Source organism: Andrena cerasifolii, chromosome 2 (assembly GCF_050908995.1).
Source record: "Andrena cerasifolii isolate SP2316 chromosome 2, iyAndCera1_principal, whole genome shotgun sequence".
NCBI classification, from domain to species: Eukaryota; Metazoa; Arthropoda; class Insecta; order Hymenoptera; family Andrenidae; genus Andrena; species Andrena cerasifolii.
The window spans coordinates 10,888,984-10,909,097 of NC_135119.1; the positions used below are offsets into that span (position 1 = coordinate 10,888,984).

The 20,114-nt window shown below is 40.6% G+C and overlaps 3 protein-coding genes across 8 annotated transcripts; 1 reads left to right on the forward strand and 2 right to left on the reverse strand.

Moving 5' to 3' along the window:
- Positions 1-772: 772 nt before the first annotated feature.
- Cycg (cyclin G) lies at positions 773-8,222 on the reverse strand. 4 transcript variants are annotated; one of them, XR_013084661.1, is made up of 7 exons: positions 8,064-8,222; positions 4,791-5,038; positions 4,264-4,680; positions 3,935-4,189; positions 3,642-3,850; positions 3,454-3,562; positions 773-2,917 (listed from the first exon to the last, which is right to left on the reverse strand). XR_013084661.1 is itself a non-coding variant. In XM_076806875.1 (7 exons), the coding sequence occupies exons 2-6, from the start codon at positions 4,908-4,910 to the stop codon at positions 3,517-3,519; spliced, it is 1,047 nt and encodes a 348-aa protein (XP_076662990.1). In that variant the 5' UTR covers positions 4,911-5,038; positions 8,064-8,222; the 3' UTR covers positions 773-2,917; positions 3,495-3,516. The 4 variants fall into 4 exon arrangements, 2 of the variants coding, with proteins under 2 accessions (XP_076662990.1, XP_076662991.1); XM_076806875.1 differs by having other exon boundaries at positions 3,495-3,562; XM_076806876.1 differs by lacking the exon at positions 8,064-8,222 and adding an exon at positions 7,078-7,236 and having other exon boundaries at positions 3,495-3,562.
- A 928-nt stretch (positions 8,223-9,150) lies between these two features.
- Positions 9,151-11,771, reverse strand: LOC143366200 (putative glutathione-specific gamma-glutamylcyclotransferase 2). 2 transcript variants are annotated; one of them, XR_013084686.1, is made up of 3 exons: positions 11,194-11,604; positions 9,566-10,591; positions 9,151-9,524 (listed from the first exon to the last, which is right to left on the reverse strand). XR_013084686.1 is itself a non-coding variant. In XM_076807055.1 (3 exons), the coding sequence occupies exons 2-3, from the start codon at positions 11,326-11,328 to the stop codon at positions 10,091-10,093; spliced, it is 636 nt and encodes a 211-aa protein (XP_076663170.1). In that variant the 5' UTR covers positions 11,329-11,438; positions 11,638-11,771; the 3' UTR covers positions 9,151-10,090. The 2 variants fall into 2 exon arrangements, 1 of the variants encoding a protein (XP_076663170.1); XM_076807055.1 differs by adding an exon at positions 11,638-11,771 and having other exon boundaries at positions 9,151-10,591; positions 11,194-11,438.
- Positions 11,772-11,821: 50 nt separating this feature from the next.
- Trs31 (trafficking protein particle complex subunit 31) lies at positions 11,822-20,093 on the forward strand. Of its 2 annotated transcripts, XM_076807048.1 has the most exons (15): positions 11,822-11,958; positions 13,506-13,683; positions 13,758-13,931; positions 14,543-14,687; positions 15,169-15,393; positions 15,454-15,868; positions 15,936-16,088; positions 16,167-16,573; positions 16,972-17,154; positions 17,231-17,733; positions 17,801-18,243; positions 18,307-18,472; positions 18,563-18,652; positions 19,017-19,220; positions 19,377-19,489. In XM_076807048.1, exons 1-13 carry the CDS (start codon positions 11,892-11,894, stop codon positions 18,615-18,617), a joined length of 3,114 nt encoding a protein of 1,037 aa, XP_076663163.1. In that variant the 5' UTR covers positions 11,822-11,891; the 3' UTR covers positions 18,618-18,652; positions 19,017-19,220; positions 19,377-19,489. The 2 variants fall into 2 exon arrangements, with proteins under 2 accessions (XP_076663163.1, XP_076663164.1); XM_076807049.1 differs by lacking the exons at positions 11,822-11,958; positions 13,506-13,683; positions 13,758-13,931; ... (8 more) ...; positions 18,307-18,472; positions 18,563-18,652 and adding an exon at positions 19,766-20,093 and having other exon boundaries at positions 19,018-19,309; positions 19,377-19,686.
- Positions 20,094-20,114: the final 21 nt, after the last annotated feature.

The following is a 20,114-nucleotide window of genomic DNA, read 5'->3' on the forward strand; positions in this document are numbered from 1 at the left end:
GGTCTATTCTATACCTCGTCTGTGGTACCCTTAACCAGGGGTGGAAGAAGTGAAGGAAGGAAATAGAAAAAGAGCAACGCAGAAAACTGAAGAAATGCCGAGATCGGTAAAAGAGTAAGCTACGCGAGAAACAACTCCGCTAGGGCTCGCGCGGGCCTGGTGTTCTTGACGAACGCCAGGCCCAGGCGAAACCCTCGAGAAACGAACCATAGAAGAATAAGTAGGCAGGAAGTTGTAAACAGTAAGAGAATTTAGAAATGTGAAAGTTAGAAACGTAGGGAAAGAAAAGTATCGCAGAAAAAGTACGTGGTGGTAGAGACGCCACAATAAAATCAATAAAAAAATAAGACTTTTTGCAAAAGGGGTAAAAAGGTAGCGAATACATATTTGAATTTAGTATCGAACTTTAAAACTAAATATTAAGGCTGGGACAGACACGTCGAGTAATTTAGTTGAGTAGCGAGTAATTTAGTAATTTACCATTGTTCTACTAAACTACTTGACTAAATTTTAGTGTTCACACACGAAAAAGTAGTAAGTTACTCGCTACAAATCTAAATTACTAGACGTGTCTGAATCCGCCTTAAAAGGCGGCAAAAATCATTTTTGCCCCGAGCAATGGAAGAGCTATATCGGGCTCGGAATACAGTCTATTGTTAACATTAAAAACATTATGATAACAAAAAGTTTTTAGTATGCATCAAGGATATAGTATACAAGGTTGGCCGGTGCGTGCCGCAAAAGTGCTCTGTCTGGAAAGAATAAAGAAACATTTCGTAGGAAAAAATGACTGAAGTTTACTGTATCTTTCATTACATAAAAATCTTCATTCTGTTGCAACTTATTTTAGCGATTCATCACGAGAGAAAACAGTTTTCTGAAAAGCTTTAAAAATTGCACGTAATACTGGTTAATAAGCGCTAAGGAATATTCGAGACGATCGATGCTTCTTATTCAACGGCCCCTTGTTTTTTACAACGATTCCCTAGTTTTACACAGACTTTGATCAAATACATGCTTCGGATGAGCCTGGCGTTCCAGTATTACTCTAAGATATGTGATTCCAAGTATACTTCGCTAAGTACTCGTTCCGGCAACTTACGTTTAAAAGAAACTATTTGCACGAAGTAGTATGAAATGAAAGTTCAAGGCATAGATACGACTTATGACTAGCGTGAACTGGCTAAAGAATATAAAAACACGTTGAAGGAAAGAAGAAAGTTGCTCCCCTCGAACGTAATCATTGCCTTTTAACGTAATATGCAACAACTACACTCCTAGCTGTGTACAGTTTAAAAATTAGGCGTTTCTCGTAGAGTAAGAACACAATGCCTTCCGTAATTTACATACAATCCTTTTTGTATCAATACTTTACAATCGGAGCAAGTATCCCACTCAACATAAATTATCTACAGTTAATTCGGAGTATTCTTTCTTTCGGTTTTGCACACGTGCTTTCCCCCCCAAACGCCGTGAGATTACTAGATCAAACGCGCGAAGAAAAGGAAAAAAAATTAGTGAGGCAACGCGTTGTTGCAGACACAATTTTCTTTTTTTTTTTTAGATCTCAAATGCTCGAGACAATTAATAACGATCACCACATTCGAAAGCTACGTTAGTAGAAAATCCTATCACAAATCGTGGCTTCGAAACGTTACTCTTATATGTAATTATGTAATACTATGTACTTTAAATTAACTTTACGTGTAATTACACTTTCACAGCTGACAGCTTTCCTTTTCTTTTTTGCTTTTCAGAATGTTTGTCTGAAGCATTTAAGATTATGCCCGCCGACCGTTCGCGCTGTTAATTGCGCCCGGCGATGCTACACGCGCGCTGCATTCTTCGAGACTTTTCCAATAACATTAAGGAAAGATTGTCTAAATTTAAACCGCCTGTGGATTATTTCGAGTGTGACCCAGATAAAAGGCCAGCGTGTCGGTCTGGTTTCGTAGATTTCTTTTCGGTTCGCGCGCAATTGCGTGCGCGCAACTTCGAAGAATGCAGCTCCTATGCAGCAGCTGCTTAGAAGATTTAAAGAAATACTGACTGTAAAAGAACGCTTGGAAAAAACGAGGCGCAATCGGAGCGCGAACGGGTCAAGCGGTATATTGTTTGATATAAATGCGTTGTTGCCTTTCTTTTTAATCGTAGAAACACCCGATAGAAGACTATCCTATTTACACTCGCGCATAGTCTTTTTCTCAAAACGATACATCATAATTTAAATACAGTCTCACGACCGAACATCAAACAGTAATTTCGATTTCAGTAAATTTCAAAGGATTTCAAGTTTCTTGAACGTTCCAACCGCTCTAATTTCCTTAATTTTTTTTTTATAATTTACTTTTTAAATAATTCTTTTTTTTAGACTTTCCCTTATCATTATTTATACTCGCGCGTAATCGATTGCCTCGCATTTTTAACAAATTTCGCGAACGTACGGTACATACGTAAACGGTTCTATTCGTAATGTACGAGTTACAGTGGACATTGTATCACATTAATTTCAATATTACTAAAAATACGATCTGCTGTCCCGATCATTGTTCATTCTTCGTACCATCCCCTCTCTCATTTTCGAGCACCGGCGTGCCGCGGCATAAATAAGCGATAACTAGCGAATAATGATTTTAGAACGGAAAATCCTCGTCTTACATTATAAAATGTATAGTACAATTAAGAGAAAGTATTCAGTTACGAATGCTACTGCAACGAAACGTGAACTTACGCCCCTCTCGGCCTCTGCTTTTTGGTACGATACGATACAAAAGAGATATCCGACATTTCGCCGTGTACGACAGTAAATACATCGATATTTGTACTTTCTATGTGAACCTCTAACGTCGAACTAAAACCAAACATCCTTTCTTGCTCGGTATGACAGATAAACAACACTGAACATCTGATCCAGCACCTGAAAAGTAACCGGGCATTAGTCACTATACATTCTATTTCAATCCTTAGCAATCTATAACTCTGTCAGTGTTTCCCAATCTTTTTCGAGTCGCAACCCCTTTTTATAATATTCAAATAACGCCCTCTCCCCCATATAAAGTAAGGTAAAGAAGACACATTAAAAATAGGTATTTCAAAATATAATTCTACCTTAGGGCGAAATCATTTTCATTAAGGTAGAATTTCAAAGTCGATTTTTTTTGGAGAATGAAGCGCGGTATAAAAAAAAACTGTTCCTTTTCGACTTATAACAAGTAAATAAGTCGAGAAAGAGGAATAAAATTTTTTGATATTGCGCTTCACTTTCGAGAAAATCGACTTTAAAATTCTTAACATTGCGTCCAGTCGCGTATAGGAAAACCTACCTTAATGAAAATCACGGGCTTCGGGGGCGATTTGGGCGTAAGTGGTAAGAATTTGCCCTTAATGTTAAAAAAGAAACCGTGGCGACCCCCCAGAAAACACTTCGCGACCCACCGGCTGGGGATCACTTACATTTATTTCTAACGTAATTGCTGTGTCTATAAGCAACTCACTTTAAGGCCTCGATACTGCCACTTAACGTCTCTTGTTCCCATGACGTCGACTGAACTTACGACTTTTCCTGTAAACAAGGAACAGAGGCATTGAAAACACACAACCGAAAGCGTTGGAAAGCTGCGCGCACAGATGGAGAGGCGTACCTAATTTTACTTGGCGAAGGAACTGGAGCATGTTCGGCGATAACAGGTAACACAGACGTGAATTTATCAGTTGGACGTAAAAGACGCGCCGTACGGGACGACAATCTCCATATCAGTCTTTGCCTGTGAGGAGTTTGCTCTTGGGCATTGTATTTGCTCAATATAGCACCTACAGCTTCGTGTGCAGAGAAGAAACTTGTATCTGAAATCTGTCGAAGGGGAGGGTAGGTATCAAGCTGACGTTGCTCCAGTGTCGTCAGAGTACAACAGCTGGCGGATCATTCTGACAATACCTTACATATTTTCTGAAGCTCTACGGCAAACTCTAAAAGTCTAAGCATTTGATTTCTTGGTATTACAGATGGATTCATGGTGGGGCAGCTGGGCCCGGCGGTCGCGGACACGCTGGGGTCCGCGCCAGCGTCCAGCCGATTCACCGCGCTGTCCAAGTAGTTGCAGAGCAGAACAAGTGCCACTTCCGATGGCCTCAGGCTGGCACAGTTGCCATCGCAGGCAACCATCTCCAATCTGAGGAGAAGCTCAGACTCCTGAAATAAGCGCGTACGGTGCCATTGACGTTGGTGGTATTCTAAAGTCTTACGTGGATGATAAACTAACTTACCGTCACGATGCTACTGTAGACGTCCCCTATTCCTAGCTGCGACGCAACAGCATGGAACATCGCATTGTAGTATCGAAGGAAAGTCAAGGGTGTGAGAGGTCGGGTGCCGGGCGCCCACTCTAGTTTGTTCCTTATCACTTCTGACATACGTTTAAGATCACCGCCAGTGCACTTGCACTGGGAAATAGAGACCAAGTGATCAGCGTCCAGAGACTGCGCCAGCTGGACAGCGGCTATGTGAAATGCGGACACGCTGATGCAGGCCATGTGCTTCGGCCTTGCCTTCATTTTCGTTAGGAAACGGTCCATCAGGTTGATGGCGATAAAAAACACGTCCGACGGCAAGTCGTACCATACTTTTAAACATCTTAAAACATGGGCAGATCCGTCGCGAGCTCCGATCGTTATTTCATCATTCTGAGGAAACGAGGAAAGATTTTGCGTGTGCGACAGGCGCTCCGTAGTTCGCAGGTGCGGACGCACTGTACGGCGAGAGCTCTCCCTAGGCTTTCGTTGGGTACACTTACTTGCGATACACTTGGTAACTGAAGGTTAGGTTGGTACTTCACTTCGAGAACCAAGGCTTCTTGCAGTTGTTCGAGCAGCGGGTGGATTGCATCCGGTACAGGCAAGCCCGATGTGTCCATTCCTGCGATGTGTGACCAACAGCTAACTACAGCAACAACGAAGGGATAATAGAACACAAAGGGTGCGTAGTGTGGCTGATGATGCGGGTGTCACACAACAAGAATGGCGCAGCTGGCTAGCCTTGTATCTGGAAGAATGAAATAACATCGATATTAAGGTAGCCGCAGGAATTAATCTCGGCTTAAATGTTATCGCATAGCTAACAAACGTAAACAGAACATCCAAAGGCTTACAAACAAGATACGGATTCATTTTATCGCCGCAGAACGTATTTAAATGTTTAACAATTTCAGGGAAACACGATGGAACGTAAAGTGACCAGACGTCCCGCATTTGAGCCCTTTGTCCCGCATTGAAAAGTGCCCCGATTGGACATGTAACCTTTTACATTTCCTAGGTGGCATAAAGTTACTGTTTCCTCTACTTTTTTTGTTGCGAAAAAAGAAATATTTTTAATTTCGTTTCAATGTATCACTTTATAATCACAAGTATGTATTTTTAAATATATTGTAAACGCTTTAATGAACTACGGAAAAGATCTCACGGATCTGTTAACCCTTTTTCTTTGCTTGCTTGCTTGCTTGTCTCACATTGAAACAGAAAATATCTGGTCACTTTAAAATAACACTAACTGGTGTGATACATTTTTAATACAGTAAAAACTCAATTGAAATTCCGGTTGCTTTCGATTTAGAATCTAGATATTGTAATTTCTCAGCGCTATTAGAGATCGGAGATTTATTGCGCTCCCCATTGTGACATTCTCAACTGTCCCGTGCGTACGTGTTTGCATCCACGCGCCGTAAACGGGTCATTCGAGAGTTTCGAAGAACGCACTAGAAAAGGACTTAGTTCAAAATAACATGGACCACTTGCGATTAACCATGTTTTTCCTTTGGCGTTGTTTCTAATTACCACGTTAAAAATTCCATTGTGGGCAGACATTCGAGTTTTACGCGCGAAATAATCCGAACATGCTAGAACAAAGGAATCGTGTCATTGCGAGTGCAATAAGATTTTGATGCTCTTGACGATCGGGAATCGTTCGGAATTCGAATGTTTGAAATTCCGCTTGCAGCGTGATTCGATTGGTGATGAAAATATGTACAGAGACCAGTAGTATATTTGTTCAGATTAAATAGGTGCAGCGGGGTATCGAGTATAATAGCTTTCAGATTACGAAAATATCTGGAATACGCTTAACAAAGAGGATAGTTCTTTAACCTCGCTATTATCTCATTCAAATGATGCAATAGCGTAGGACACCTATCGAATTGAATCGATCGAGGAATTCTTCGAAATATTACGAAACAAGAGGTTATTAAGAAATAGAATATTTTTTTAAATCACCAGTAAAGTTTTTTTTAGTGAAATTTATTAGTCACAGTATAGTATTAATTCCTTTAATAATAATAATTAAAGAACAAAGTCGGCAAGTAAAAGTTTAAAAGAAAGATAAGAATTACTGACCGCTATAAATAATTTACTTTGCCAAATGACGTAACAATAAGTTTTCGGGCAATGACCTTCGACAGCATTGTCGCGAAGAAAAAGAAATGGCATTGAATTAAAAGTTGAAACAACTTTTAAATCAGCGACGCGCTTCGTGGAAGAAAGGAAGCTATAGACAATATATCGAACGGCTGATGCAACGAACTGTCAAATTTAAGGATGAGAAGGATTCCCTTTAATCGACTTCGACTGCTTAAATCGCGATTAAAAGAAGCTCGAACGCGCAGATTTGATATAAATTAAATTTTCATTCTGATTAATCAATTCTGACTGAAGTACCATAAAATGTCTAACATAAAAATTTCCGCGGCATCTACATCGAAAATTGCCAAACATGGAAATTCAAAATAAATCAATTTCACGAACAAGAAATTAATTCAGAAAGTACCTAATTCTTTGATTCGCGCTATTTCGAGTGATTTACAAATACACGAATCCAGTTCTTCTGAATTATATCGACTGGGGAAAGTCAAATATGTATATCGTTATAGAAACGTGAATAACAGATGCTGATATAAGGAGATTAATTACTGAATTGATTTGAAAAGTTTTAGACTCAGGAGAGTACGCACAGTTCCATTATTCATTCTTGGCGGGAAGTTGTATTCGCGAAGAAATTTCTGGCGTTTGATAAAAAAAAGTTTGTGTACGTACGACTTGTTTCGAGTGCGGTGGTCCCTCGAGATCACTGAACTACCAAAAAACTATATACGCTTCTTTTTTTTCTTTACGTAAGAGCAAAGAGCCCCGCGAGGAGCAGACGCACGCTCGCCGAGCGCGTACTTTAGCGATACTGACTCGCATCTGCTTGAATCGTACGGGTGAACGATGCCCGAGCAGCTACGATCGCGCACGAACTCGCGCGAAGCTGATTGGCGACGTCAAGCTGACACACGAAACTTTTTACTATCAACTCGTTACCTCGGCAAAAAGAGTTCTTTGTTTACATACGGAGAGCACGGATACCTGATACTCCTTTGTAATCTATCTCGACCAATTTACACGCAAATTTCTTTGCGCTTCTGGTTACTCCAACGACCTTATAAATTCGTAAATCGAACTGTTTACATCCTCATTAAGAAAGAATTTAAAGAATGTCTCAGAAAAAAGTATACAAATTACTTGGAAAGTGATTCTCAGTTTATGTATTTATGCAGCGTAGTTGCAGTTCAACGCACTTTGGCGCTGAATGAACTTTGAAGCGAACGTTCCATTTGTTTATTTCCCCCACTGCTGGCATTATCGCCTCAATCATCGCGGTAAGACGTCACAGCCAAAACAAACGCGCACCCTGCCCAAATTTACGATTCGAATCTGTGCAAAACAAGCTTATCTGCTGTGGGTCGCTATTGTTATTATTTACACAGAATGAGGAATGACGCAAGCTACGGAGCAGTGACTGGTTAAGTACGAGAATAGGAATTTATCGAATACACAGTGTAATCAGTCACGATTGAAGCGAAAATCAGAGCTGCGCTGTGTTAGCCTGTAGGAGCGGTGTCTCGATACGTATGAAACGATCGGGGAAATGTAACAACTCTACTTTTCGCGTTTCACCACCATTTTGTTTCCGTTAGAGGTGCGAGCGTATTTGGCGAGTGGGTTTGAGAAGAGGCGCGGAATGTCACGCGGAAACTTACCCGGATGCGTCCGAAACGCTTTCACGTAAATGGATCACCCAATCTTGGCTTTTGTTGTCGTGTTCGCCCGTACAGATAGGAAACAGAGCCGCGGACGAGCCGCTCGGTTTGACAGTTGCCCCGACAATAAGAAATGGCGGAGCTAAGCTCGTTCAGCTGATCATTACGCGTCAGCGCACGCTCATGCGCAACGAAAACATAGTCCCACCGCGAATTGTAAACAATCGCGCGGCCAATCGGATTCAAACTTGTCGCTGGCACGATTCATTTCGCTTCGAGCGTTAATTTAACAATGGGTCCGTGCGCGATCCAGTATTATCATTCTCGTCAATTAAACTCTAATTAACGTATTCCTCGATAACCTCGGGGTCAAGAATTTTCGATAGCAACGCGCGAGATGCAATGCTTCCAATTATATTTCAGATATTTTTGTTAAGGTGCGAATACCTACACGGTGGGATTTTACATGAGACAAACATCTCGGCAACAACTAAATGTGAATAATGGAAATGGTCGCGAGAAATGAGATTTTTGAAAATATATAAATAAATATATAAATATATTGAATATATATATTCATGAACCTAATGACAAATTCATTAAAAAATAATAAAATAATTGTTTCGTGTGAGACACGATATTTTTGTCTCATTGAGATCGAGGCTACGTGTCGTTTGGAGGAGATTAGGAAACGCGAATTGCCAGTGTCCGATAATCTGCACGACGCCAAATTGAAGGCCGAAGGCTTTCTCCAGCCGAGGTCAAATTTCGATGAATCGTCGTTTATCCATTAGCATCGGTTAAATGTGGTTCAGGAGCAACTCGTTCGGGGAGGTCATTGGTCGGTTCAGAATATATACAAGGTGTTATTACGGGTGCGTTCCACTTAAGCCCAAATCACCCGCAGCATGGACATAGGAATACATATAGGAACGGAGGAATAGTTGCGGGGAGTGATATCCTTGCGGGAGGGGCGACGAGGTAACATACGCCTTCTTTCTATTGGCTGCTGTTTCGCACAAGCGCAGTTATGTGTAATGATGAACGTTTGCCGCGTCGCAAGCAACCCCAGGGGTGGGACGCACCATACAAGAATATATTTGAATGTAGAGAAAATGATTTATGTTTCGGATTCATTCGTTATTCATAATGGCATTGTTTACATCAGTGACGGATTTAACGGGCGGCCGATGAGCAGTTGCCGCCTGGGCCCGTGCCTAGGAGGCCCCCAGGGCCCAATCTTCAAAAAAACAACTTACGATTTTATCCAAACACTATAATTTTCTTTCTGCAGTTTTACACTTAGTCCGTTTTTAGTAAACTAGGTCCCTCTTTAGGTCCCTCGGATAGAGTTGGGCATTATTCGAATAAATTTATAATCTTTAATAATTTAATTTTTATTTAATTTGTATTATACGTTTTTATTCGAATCATCTTCGAATAAAATGAAGTTATTCGAGACTAACGAATAATTTTTTTATTCGCGTAATTTCAAATAAGACTCGAATGAAAATTTATTCGCATGCAAAGTTATTCAAACGAAAATTTATTCGAATAAAAAATTCTTCGTTATTCTCAAATATCTTCCTTTTATTCGCAATTCTAATTCGAGATCAATTTATTCGAATAATGCACAACTCTGCCCTCGAAACGTTTGCCGCCCGGGCCTTTTTCTTCAAATCCGCCGCTGGTTTACGCACAATCTACTTTTGCACATAAATAAGAAACCGTCCGAGGGAAATAATTAAGCGTGCTTTTTAACCGAGCCGAACGTTACGCGCAACACTGTGTCAGTAGCAATATAATACTGTGCCCTTTTACGCTAAATACTTTCATTCAAAGTACACCGGGGTAAATATCACATCTCAAGTCATAAAAAAGCATTCTTCACACACAGCTGAATAAATACTACGAATACATTTTCTATTCTGTCATACGTCGAATACAAAATCCTTTATCACAAAATTTATCTAAGGAGTAACCGTTCTAACAAAGCATCCCTTATCCGCCTCGTTTGTGCATGCGCTTTAATCTGACTTCACTTCCTTATTCTCTCCGAGCTCCAGCGACTTTACAGCCCTCTCTAACGCGAACAAATGTTCGTCGTGTACGCCCGGCGCTATCGCTCGCATAGCATTGGCTAGATTGTACAGGTATTCGGTGTTGGCGCCGCTGGGACCGTGGGACACCAGTATATGTCTCGCTATCGAATGTATATCTTCCACTCCGGCGAAATTTGGATTATCCTCGCTGCCTATGTATATCGTGATGTGAAAAGGCTTGTTCTCCGAGGTCGCCTGCGGCAAACTCGCGCTCCTAGGAGCATTGTTCACCACCGAATGTGTTACAGTGTGCTCGATGGAGTGCGACGGATAGAAGACAACGCTTTTCCTCTCGTAGCCACCTTTCTCCCGATAGTCCAAGTGCGTGACGACTTTGTCTATGTCCTGAGAGGATATTTTATAAGCTACGCCCCACACTTCGTCGTTGAGATCGTCGGAGGAAAGTAACGTGACCACACGACCAGGCTGTAAAAACATACAATTCTTCGTCCAATTACGGAGTAGCATTCAAACAGTTCAAACTTTTTAGATATGTATAGTGCCTCTACGAGCTATAGTGACTTAGGTGTGAGGTCACTCAGCGGGGTTTTAACCAATATCCTGCTGGGTATGGGTCGCTAAACGTGGCCCCCTACTACCTCTTGCAGGACTGTGTTTAGGGAAGACCAGGACAAAACCGGGGCCCTAAAGATTAAGTGTTACAACTTCGATTTTAATAGAATAAAAAAGAAATTGAAGATACGGTTTATCATTATTAACATGTTTCAGCTTCGTTTTTTTGTTTCAGATGTGTCTGTGAGGTGAAATCACTCCCGCCAGGGAGGTATTTCTTTTCAAAGGCGTGATTTTAAACTCCAGATAACATTGAAAAAACATGATTAAAAGTGTATTTAAAAAATTGTTCCGTATACATTACAAGTAGCTTAATAAATGAAAAAAAGTTTGACATTATTATTCGTTGTATTCACTGAGAAAAAAAAGCCTGAATGTTGCCGAATTTTGCAGCGTGATTACCAGAATGACCCCTTAACGGAGGTGGCTGTTTGGAAGAGCGATGAAGTACTTACTCTGCTAGGTACTCCCCTGTGATCAGTGCTTTTCTGATGGAATCTCCTGACGTATCCCTTGATGTGGCCAATCAGTGTCTTCTCGAATGGAAAGTCTGCCTTCCATATGAGCGAGCCGTAACCGAATACCCACATTATTGCTTTTCTTATTAAATGGTGATTATCTTAATGACTTCTCTGATTTCCTATCCACAGGGATTCCCGATGGACACGCGCGGTCATTGAGTAAGTCATCGTCGGCCGTCCTAAAAATATTTCACGGCGAAGTCGTATCTCATTGTCGAACGGTCTTTAACGATAAATAAACTATTGTCCGTAAGGAGCGAGGAACGTTCGTTGTGTGCGAATGTTTTGAATGAAGCTCGCGGGACACGGTCACTTCGAGCGAGCGTGTATTTCTCAGCATTTCTTAGCCACTATATAGTTTCTTCGGCACGTACTTACGTTTCGTTTCGCAACTTCGGCTGAAGTAACTTTTAATCGCATTGCACAAGTCATCATTCGCACGTGCAACTGACAAAGATTATATCCGACGAGCACGCTGACGCTCGAGGAGTTTTATCAGCATTCATTGCCCCGCAGAACGGAGATGACTTTTTAGTCGATTGTATTGGAAATTTTGATGATTAGCAATGCTCATTAACTGTAGCGCGTTACTCGCTGCACTTTAATGCAAGGTTATTAAATCCATCTTCGAAATGATCTCGCAATTTCTGTGCACTGACGTGCTTGCCATCCGTTGCGTGGACCAGTTAGTTTTTGTAGGTTAGTCCGAACATTGTGTATTAGCTAAATATGCCAATATCACTATCTTGATATATAAAGCAGAAAGCTTATATGTTTCTGTGTTTCTCTGTCGCCTAAGAATTTCCGAATGGTAAACTCCGGGGTCGCGAAATGTCAATCCAGATGAATGTGACTATTTCCGCAAAAAAATTTTTTTTACAAAGTCAGAATCTAGATAGATATAGTGTTTGTGTGGATTTAACTTTCGCTGATACCACAGTATTTTAATTCCTTCTTCCTTCCACTATCCTCCTTTGTATCTTGTTTTGTTATCTGAAATTTATTTACTTGTTTGTTTTGTTTGGACGTTTACAATTGTGTGTTCATGCTGGCAAAGGCCTGTGCTATGTTAGTTATGATTTCAATGTCGTTGCTAAATGCTAGTGCTCTAAAAGTCAGAATCTAAATTCCGGACGAAGCCAGATAGTAAAGCTAATATATATAAATTTATTTTCAGCCTCAACGGCCTTGAAAAGGAACTTGGTTTTACAAATTTTCCACACTTTGACATTCCTTCTATCTTACAAACTACAATCTAACTCATCTTTCTTTTCTTTTAAACTTCCTTTCTATCTCTCTCATCTATTCTACTATGCTCCCATTTACTGTCTCCTCTAATACCCTTTCTATACCTTATCCTAGTCTCTCTGTTTCCGTGCAGTCTTCAATTAGATGCTTCAAAGTCCACGGTCCTCTCTCGCACAGTCCACATCTTCTTCCTTCATCCAATACCTGTTATTCACGTCGAGATTTCCACACCTCGCTCTGGCTATCAATTTCTGACTATTCCCTTCCCCCCTCTTACTTAAATACTCCAACGTACCTATACATCTAATTGACTTATAATATTTATTGTACCTGGACTCTTTAATACTATTAAATTGCACTTGTGCCTGTACTTCCCTATCTCTCTCTTCGAGTATTAAATGCATTTCCCTACCCTCCTGCTTTAATTGTGTAACCCCTTCTTGGCTATAACCATTCCTCTCCAGGTACCCAATCCTTTCCGACACGCTTCTGGTCCCCCCTCTCCCCTCTCTTTTTTCCTTTATGCATTCCTTTACCCATCTCCGTCCTACCGCGTTTAAGCCTTCCTCCTCGAATTTCCTTGCTCTTTTCCCAGCCTCTATTCTTATTTTGTCTCTTAGTAAAGCTAGTATCACTACGTTATATAGCAGTTATTTGTGTTGCTGTAAACGTTAAATCGAATTCTCAGCCCTCTTCCTAAAGCAGTGCTCCGCAACTGGTCTGCCACGATGCCGAGTGTGCTGCGGCGCAGTGCCTCCGAGAGGAGACAAAGCACAAGTTCTCCTTTGAACAAAGTTTTTCATAAATAACTAAATGTAATTTCTGTGTATACACTTTGCAACTTCTATATGGTTTGTATATCTTTGCTTGTGAAAGAAGAAAAGTTTGCGGAGCACTGCCTCGAACGATAACTCTGCTTTGTATCGCATTATGATTCTGGGTCTCTCATTGTAATTCCCTTCTGGAGTCTGAATAATACATCGTATCGTCCCATGCAGGGATAGGCTGCACGTTACACATTTTCAACGCTGATACGTGCAAGATAGAGGGGAAGATAGATTGCCTTTATCCGGATAATATACACGGGATCGTAGATGGTTCTAATAATAAATTGGCTGTGTTTGGAGCTAACTCCTTCTGCACGTACGTTATTCGTAAGAAAGAAGGGACTTTAGCGTAAGTTCATCAGGCATTGTATCGCCACCGACGTATTCGCAGGCGATGTGTTTATAATGGAATGTGTATTTCAGAATTGAAGAGGACGTTAAGAGAAAGTGTCTCGGCGATTGGATAGTCGCAGCGAACTGGTCAACGCTCCAGGGGCGTGACCTTTTAGCTGTTCTATCAGCTCACAACAATGTATATATGTATGATCTGCTTGACGATGGCTATCGAGATATATGGTGCGAAGAGAAATGTATTTTGTATCCTTACGCTCAAGTATTTGGACAATTATTTCCCACGAACTTAAGGATGTGTCGGACGTACAATATTAGACAAAAGTGTATGAAACTTGAAGTACTTGAATATCTTCGTGTTACGCATAGTAAATCTAGATGTAAGGAACTCGAACAACAGTTGTGAGTCCTATTTTTACTCCTAGGAAGGTATTTTTCACTTTACAAATGCTTTCTCAAGCATTATTTGCTAAACTTTTGACAGTGAAAATGCCCTGAATTCACAATTTCCTCGAGTTATAATTTATTTCTTTAAAACGGTGTAGCGAAAACAATTGAAACTTGGCAGATATTTTCATCAACCCGTATACTACATGTAAAAAAAAAATTGAAAACATTGGTACTATTTCTTCGACATTTTTTCAGCTGTTTTATCAGTAAAGGTCGTCTCTTTCCATAAGAGTACGTGTAAAATCAGTGAAAATTAAAATCGTTATAACTCAGCAATCATTTAGTGAATTCGTTTAAAATTTTTGGAGCACATCAGGAAGATTAGAAAGAGCAATCTCACAAATTTTCATCAACTTGGTACCATTCTGAAGATAGGTCAAATACACCCTTAACATTATTGAATACAGATATGCTGGATCCATTTTAGTGAAAAAGAACGAGGACTTGGTAATACTTAGCGGGACAGTTTTTCAAGAAATATTGATATGGGAAGTGACTCGTACTTCTCGCAGCGAGACTGCACCCATTTTGCATCGTTTAAAAGGGCATAATGTGGGGATTAGTACTTCGGCGACTAACAGCGGGGAGAACCTGGTTTTGATTGCTGAAGAAAGGCGATTTTTCGCGAATGTTTTTAACGAAGAAAAATAAGTTCAATCTTTCCAAAACTTTAGGGATATTTTAATATATATTTATTAGGGGTGTGCGGATTCCCGAAACTACGAGACCCGATTTGCGAATCGAGAGCCGATTTTCTTGATTAAAAATTCTTACATCTGATCAGATTGCAAAATCACAACTTCAAAGTTATCGGGTAGCCGAGACTCGAGAACTTTTAACTTGTGATTTTGCAGTGTGATCAGATGTAAGAATAAAAAGGAAATTTTAATTGAAAATAATAAAAAGAAAGTTTAATTGAACAATTTCGAGTTCGTCGCGCTGAAATTTCATTTTTCCGCGGCCTAAACCAGATTCTCCCCTTAAATGTATTACACTTCGCTTCGAGAGTTTAAATCTACCAATGTTTCCTCAGGGTGTAATTTTCTCAGTCGTATACGACCCACTCACGCACTTAATTTGCTCTACGTCTGACGACAGGACAGTAAGATTATGGGCGGTGAATCATGGCGAAAATGAAGGAACGGACAACGCAAGTTGGAAACGAGCGAAGATAAAATTAATACGAACATTGTTTGGCCATGCAGCTAGAGTCTGGAGATCTGTGATTAGAAATGGAACTCTAATTACGATAGGGGAGGCAAGTAATGTAATAAAACACAATTAACCACGACACTTATTTTTATATTCATCGCTAAAGGACTCCCTTATGTGCACCTGGTCGTTGGACGGTAAACTGCTTAACAAAATCTGCGCTCATCACGGGGCAGCTATATGGAGCATCGATGTGTCGGAGGATAATAAAAACGCCTTCACCGGTGGAGCTGATGGTGCAGTTTACGCATGGTCTCTGGCTAACGATTGTATTCAAAGAAACGTGCTGTTACCCAAGACGCAGGAGTTCACCTTGCCAAAATACGTTTGCTGCCTAAGCAACGGTGACTTTTTGATTTTCAACGAAGACGGACATGTCTTCGTTTGTAACAGATCGCACGATGTTCCGATAGAGTTAGTGTACTTAGAAAGATACAGTACATACTGCGTTATGGAAGTTTCCTTTTGCCGTTCCTATGTTTGCTTCGCATCGAGAGACGGATACTTAACGATATACAAAGGTACAGAAATAAATATATAAATGAACATTATATAAATTATCCGATGACTTGTGTGAAATACTTGTAGCAACTGATGGTTCGAACGATAGAAGGTTGCAACAGGTTGTTGAGGAGAAGATAATGGAATCGCGAATATTCTCCATACAGTGGTTGCAAGATAACAAATTGATAGCATGCGGATCAACGGGAGCTTTGAAAATAATAACTTTCTCTATGGATGGTAAATACAAAGCGATGGCACGAGTGTAGCCTTTGGCAAGCTACTCGTTACTTTCGTGTTTCTTTCTGTTCCGCGTAGGATCAGTAACTGTGCGGTCAACATGCCTGTTACCACCAAGTCGAGAGCGTTGGTTGACAGCAGCTGTACTTTACGAAGGATTATTGGTATGCGGAGACAGAGCTGGGAATATGCATGTCTTCGAGCTTCGAGAGTCTGTTTTGCGTGATCCAGCGAATGTAACTGAAATGGATCATAGGCCTATTCAAACCTTCGCTAAGATTCATGGAAAGATTGGTATTCAGCACTTCCTAGTCCTGGGTTCGAAATTAATGTCTGCAGGTCGCGATGGAATGTTGAGGTTTTATGAAATAAGCAAACAAGAAACTACGAAATTGCATGCCCTGCATAAGGAGAAAATGCCGATGGACTGGATCAGCGGTAGCTTGAAAACTTCTGACGATACTTTTGTATTAGGCTTTAAGGAGGTATACGAATGTCGAAAGAAATATTAAGGGGGTATTCCACTTCAGACGGTCAAAAAAATCGATTTTTTTCTTTCATTTCGATACCGACTATAGCCAAACTCGCCCTGATTAATGAAGAGAATAGCCGAAATTACGGCAACCGTAGGAAGACTTTTTTAGCGAATCGGTTCAAGCGTTTGCATTACCACAAATTTTAATTATTCCTGTCTAATAAAATTTGTAAAACATTACTGAAGCATGGATAAATATATGAACCAATTTGTAGCGGAAAAATTTGTATAGATGCTTCATAAAAAAATACGAAAGATTGTGTAAGAAAAAGCGCGTCTCGCACTAGAATACCCCCTTAAGTTGCCACGTGTATATATTTATAAAAAAGTGCATTGTCTCCTTTATAGGTACAATTCATAATATACAGCCTGCTCCATCACAGAACTGTAACAAGAATCCCTTGCGGCGGTGGGCATAGGTCATGGGACTGTATGATAATAGACGAATCGATCACATTCCTTTACATTCGCAACAAACAAGTACACGCGTCCGACTTCTCGCTAAGTTCTATAAAATCGCCAGTGTTATTGGTAAATAACTTGTTCTTGCCTTTCATTGTAATTCATAAGGGCTACGATAATCGTGTATCCATTTTGCAATTTTTAGAATGGCTTTCATACGAAGGAAATCTACTGCATGAATCCCATATCAAAGATCGGTGATGATGATATTTGTGTATCTGGAGGGGAGGATGGTACCCTTCGTATCGCGTGTGTCTCAAGTGATTCACTGAAAAATCATTGTAGTTTTCGAACGTTGGGTATTTTCGATGGCCACATCTCCAGCATAAAATCCATAGCTTCTTTGAACTTGCGATCGAATTTCTCGCGTAAACATCTTGTTTTCTCGGGGGGTGGGAGAGCTCAGATAAAAGTGTGGGAGATCGATATAAAAAACAGGGAAAGAGTCTTACAAGACGCAGATATATCTTGTTGCGACGTCACGTCTCACATGTTGTACGGATTTGACCGGAACCGCAAGAAACAATCGCATAATCAGTCTTACGTGATGCAACCTGAGACACGATACATGGACATCGAGATCTATCGTGACACCAAAAGCTTACATTACGTATTGCTCTTTGTCGCTTGCGCAGATGGATTTGTAAGGTATAATTCTTTTTCTATAATTTACTGTAGCTCCTATAGCTTCTAATCAGAAAGGCCAAATTTGCAGGATCTTTCTGTACGATGTTGACACCAAACATATTTCGTTAAAAGTACATGCGAAGTGTGGTGATCGTTGCGTAGCAAAAATCAGCATCTTGGCACATGAAGACAGAGTAATTGCATTGACCATGTCCACCGATGGAATTGGTCGCTTCGTTGATTTCACTGAGACTGTGTCGAAGATATTAAGCGAAGTGGAAAGTGAAGCTCAGGAATATCGAGACTTTGCCGATGCATTTCTCGACAAGTTTAGCTTGCATCAATCTGGAATTAATTCGTACGACGTAAGGACGATCAGGAAAGATGAATATTTATTGGCAACTGGGGGCGATGATAATTTGTTTAGTATCATTCGTTTTAAAATTTACTGTGGAGGGGATGAGAAAGAAGCACGAGTCTCGTTGTTATCGAAGTGGAGTACTTCGACTGCGCATTATGCTCAAATTACAGGTACGCGTGCAGGGTTTTTAAATCCAACGAAGGGAATAGGTACATAAAGATTTATCTTTTTAGGAATAAGGTTTCACGGTGAGAAGCACATTTTTAGCATTGGTATGGACCAACAAGTAATCATGTACAGTTATGATTATAGCGATGACAATCTATCCGTGGAGGTGTTGAAGCAGGTCTTTACATTCGTGACTGATGCGAAAGGCTTAACTCTATGGTGTGATCCAAAGTACGTTAATCATTTAAGAAACAAATATGTCGGATACAATATAGAATGTATGTTAAGAGAATCGTTAATATCGAAGTCATATTGTTTCAGAGGTGAACCTGTTGTATGCATTTATGGTAAAGGCTTTGAGGTGATGCGCTGTTGAAAATAAATGAATGCAAAAAACAATTATGATATCAGGTAACACTGGTTCCTTAAAAGCAGGGCCGGCGTGAACTTTTGCGGAGCCATAAAGAAAACACATTAATATTGTACTTCTAAATTTTATAATAATAATGATCTCTGCGTAGGGATCCACAAAATTTGCGATGAGGTTTTCGTAGACCGTGGGGCCTTTTAAAGAAGTTTTATAATAGAAACCTATGCGTAGGGCCCCGCAAAATTTGCAATGAGCTTTTCGTAGACCGTGGGGCCGGGTTCCAGGGAACGCGCTGAATTTGCCTCGCGCCGGCCCTGCTTAAGGGTTTAATAATAAAATTGATATTTGAATTTCCAATGGTTCTCCAAGTCTTGCTTGAATTCTAACTCTTCGTACTACCATCAGATGGCGAATGCATAGAAGAGCACATCCAACATCCAAGTTAATGCAGTTGATTCGGTTATCTGATCGCATCGCTCGAATTCTATTCAAAAGAAAAGAGTTTCCACTGTCGAGGATTAGGTCCTAGAAATGACAAGCATCACGATATCGGCGGTTCGAACGCGAACGAGTATCCTCGACAAGTCGTTGAGCAAAGGGAAAGGAGAGGTTAGCCTGAGTTGTTTTGCACTTCTGTTTTCGGAGCTCGTACAGTACTGTCAGAATCGAGTTTACACCGTGCCAGAGTTACAGACCAAGTATGTAACCGACCGATGCTGTGGGAACGTTGATGTGTTAAGCGAGCATTCTCCATTTATTGGTTAGGTTGGCAGAAATAGGCGCAGAGGTTGGCCACAGAATAACAGATCTTCTCGTTGTCCGAGAGAAGAGTGGGAAGCGTGAAATAAAGATACTGAGCATACTGCTGTTCATTAAAGGTACAGTATGGAAATCGCTGTTCGGCCGCGAGGCTGACAAGCTGGAGCACGCGAACGATGACGATCGCACTTACTATATCATAGAAAAGGAAGCATTAGTAAATAAGTTCATATCGGTACCGAAGGATAAAGGAAGTTTGAACTGCGCCTCCTTTACCGCCGGAATAGTCGAAGCTATCCTGTGCGACTGTGGCTTCGTGAGTACTAACTCTTGCCGATATTCTCCGGGAAGCTTCAACGTAGAATCTTAACTGACAAACTCGTTCGTATTTGTAGCCAGCGAAGGTGACGGCCCATTGGCACAAAGGGACGACGTACATGGTTAAATTTGACGATGCTGTTGTCGCTCGCGATAAACAGCTGGAAGATCGGTAATCGAAGATGAAGCATCGCTATGGGATACTTTTAAGATAAATATAAGAAGCTACAAGTTCCACGAATAAAACTTAGAAAATCCAGTCCTCTATGAATTCAGACTCTTCCTATAACATTCAGTGACACTATATCTTTTGTACATTGGAAAGAATATCGTTTAAATGTTGGCACACCTGAAACTTTGATTATCGAAAGTCAAATGCATAATAAAGATTATGAATTATCTTATTTGGGCAGTGATCGTTTTGCT

Coding starts and splice junctions, on each gene's coding strand:
- LOC143366200 (XM_076807055.1), bottom strand. CDS start 11,328: ATGTGGGTATTCGGTTACGGCTCGCTCATATGGAAGGCAGACTTTCCA. Junction 10,592..11,193: donor ACAGGGGAGTACCTAGCAGA/GTAAGTACTTCA, acceptor ATGTTTTTACAG/CCTGGTCGTGTGGTCACGTT.
- Cycg (XM_076806875.1), bottom strand. CDS start 4,910: ATGGACACATCGGGCTTGCCTGTACCGGATGCAATCCACCCGCTGCTC. Junction 4,681..4,790: donor AGTTACCAAGTGTATCGCAA/GTAAGTGTACCC, acceptor TCGTTTCCTCAG/AATGATGAAATAACGATCGG. Junction 3,851..3,934: donor AGCTTCAGAAAATATGTAAG/GTATTGTCAGAA, acceptor CCCCTTCGACAG/ATTTCAGATACAAGTTTCTT.
- Trs31 (XM_076807048.1), top strand. CDS start 11,892: ATGATCTCGCAATTTCTGTGCACTGACGTGCTTGCCATCCGTTGCGTG. Junction 14,688..15,168: donor ATCGTTTAAAAGGGCATAAT/GTGGGGATTAGT, acceptor ATGTTTCCTCAG/GGTGTAATTTTCTCAGTCGT. Junction 17,155..17,230: donor TAAAATCGCCAGTGTTATTG/GTAAATAACTTG, acceptor TGCAATTTTTAG/AATGGCTTTCATACGAAGGA.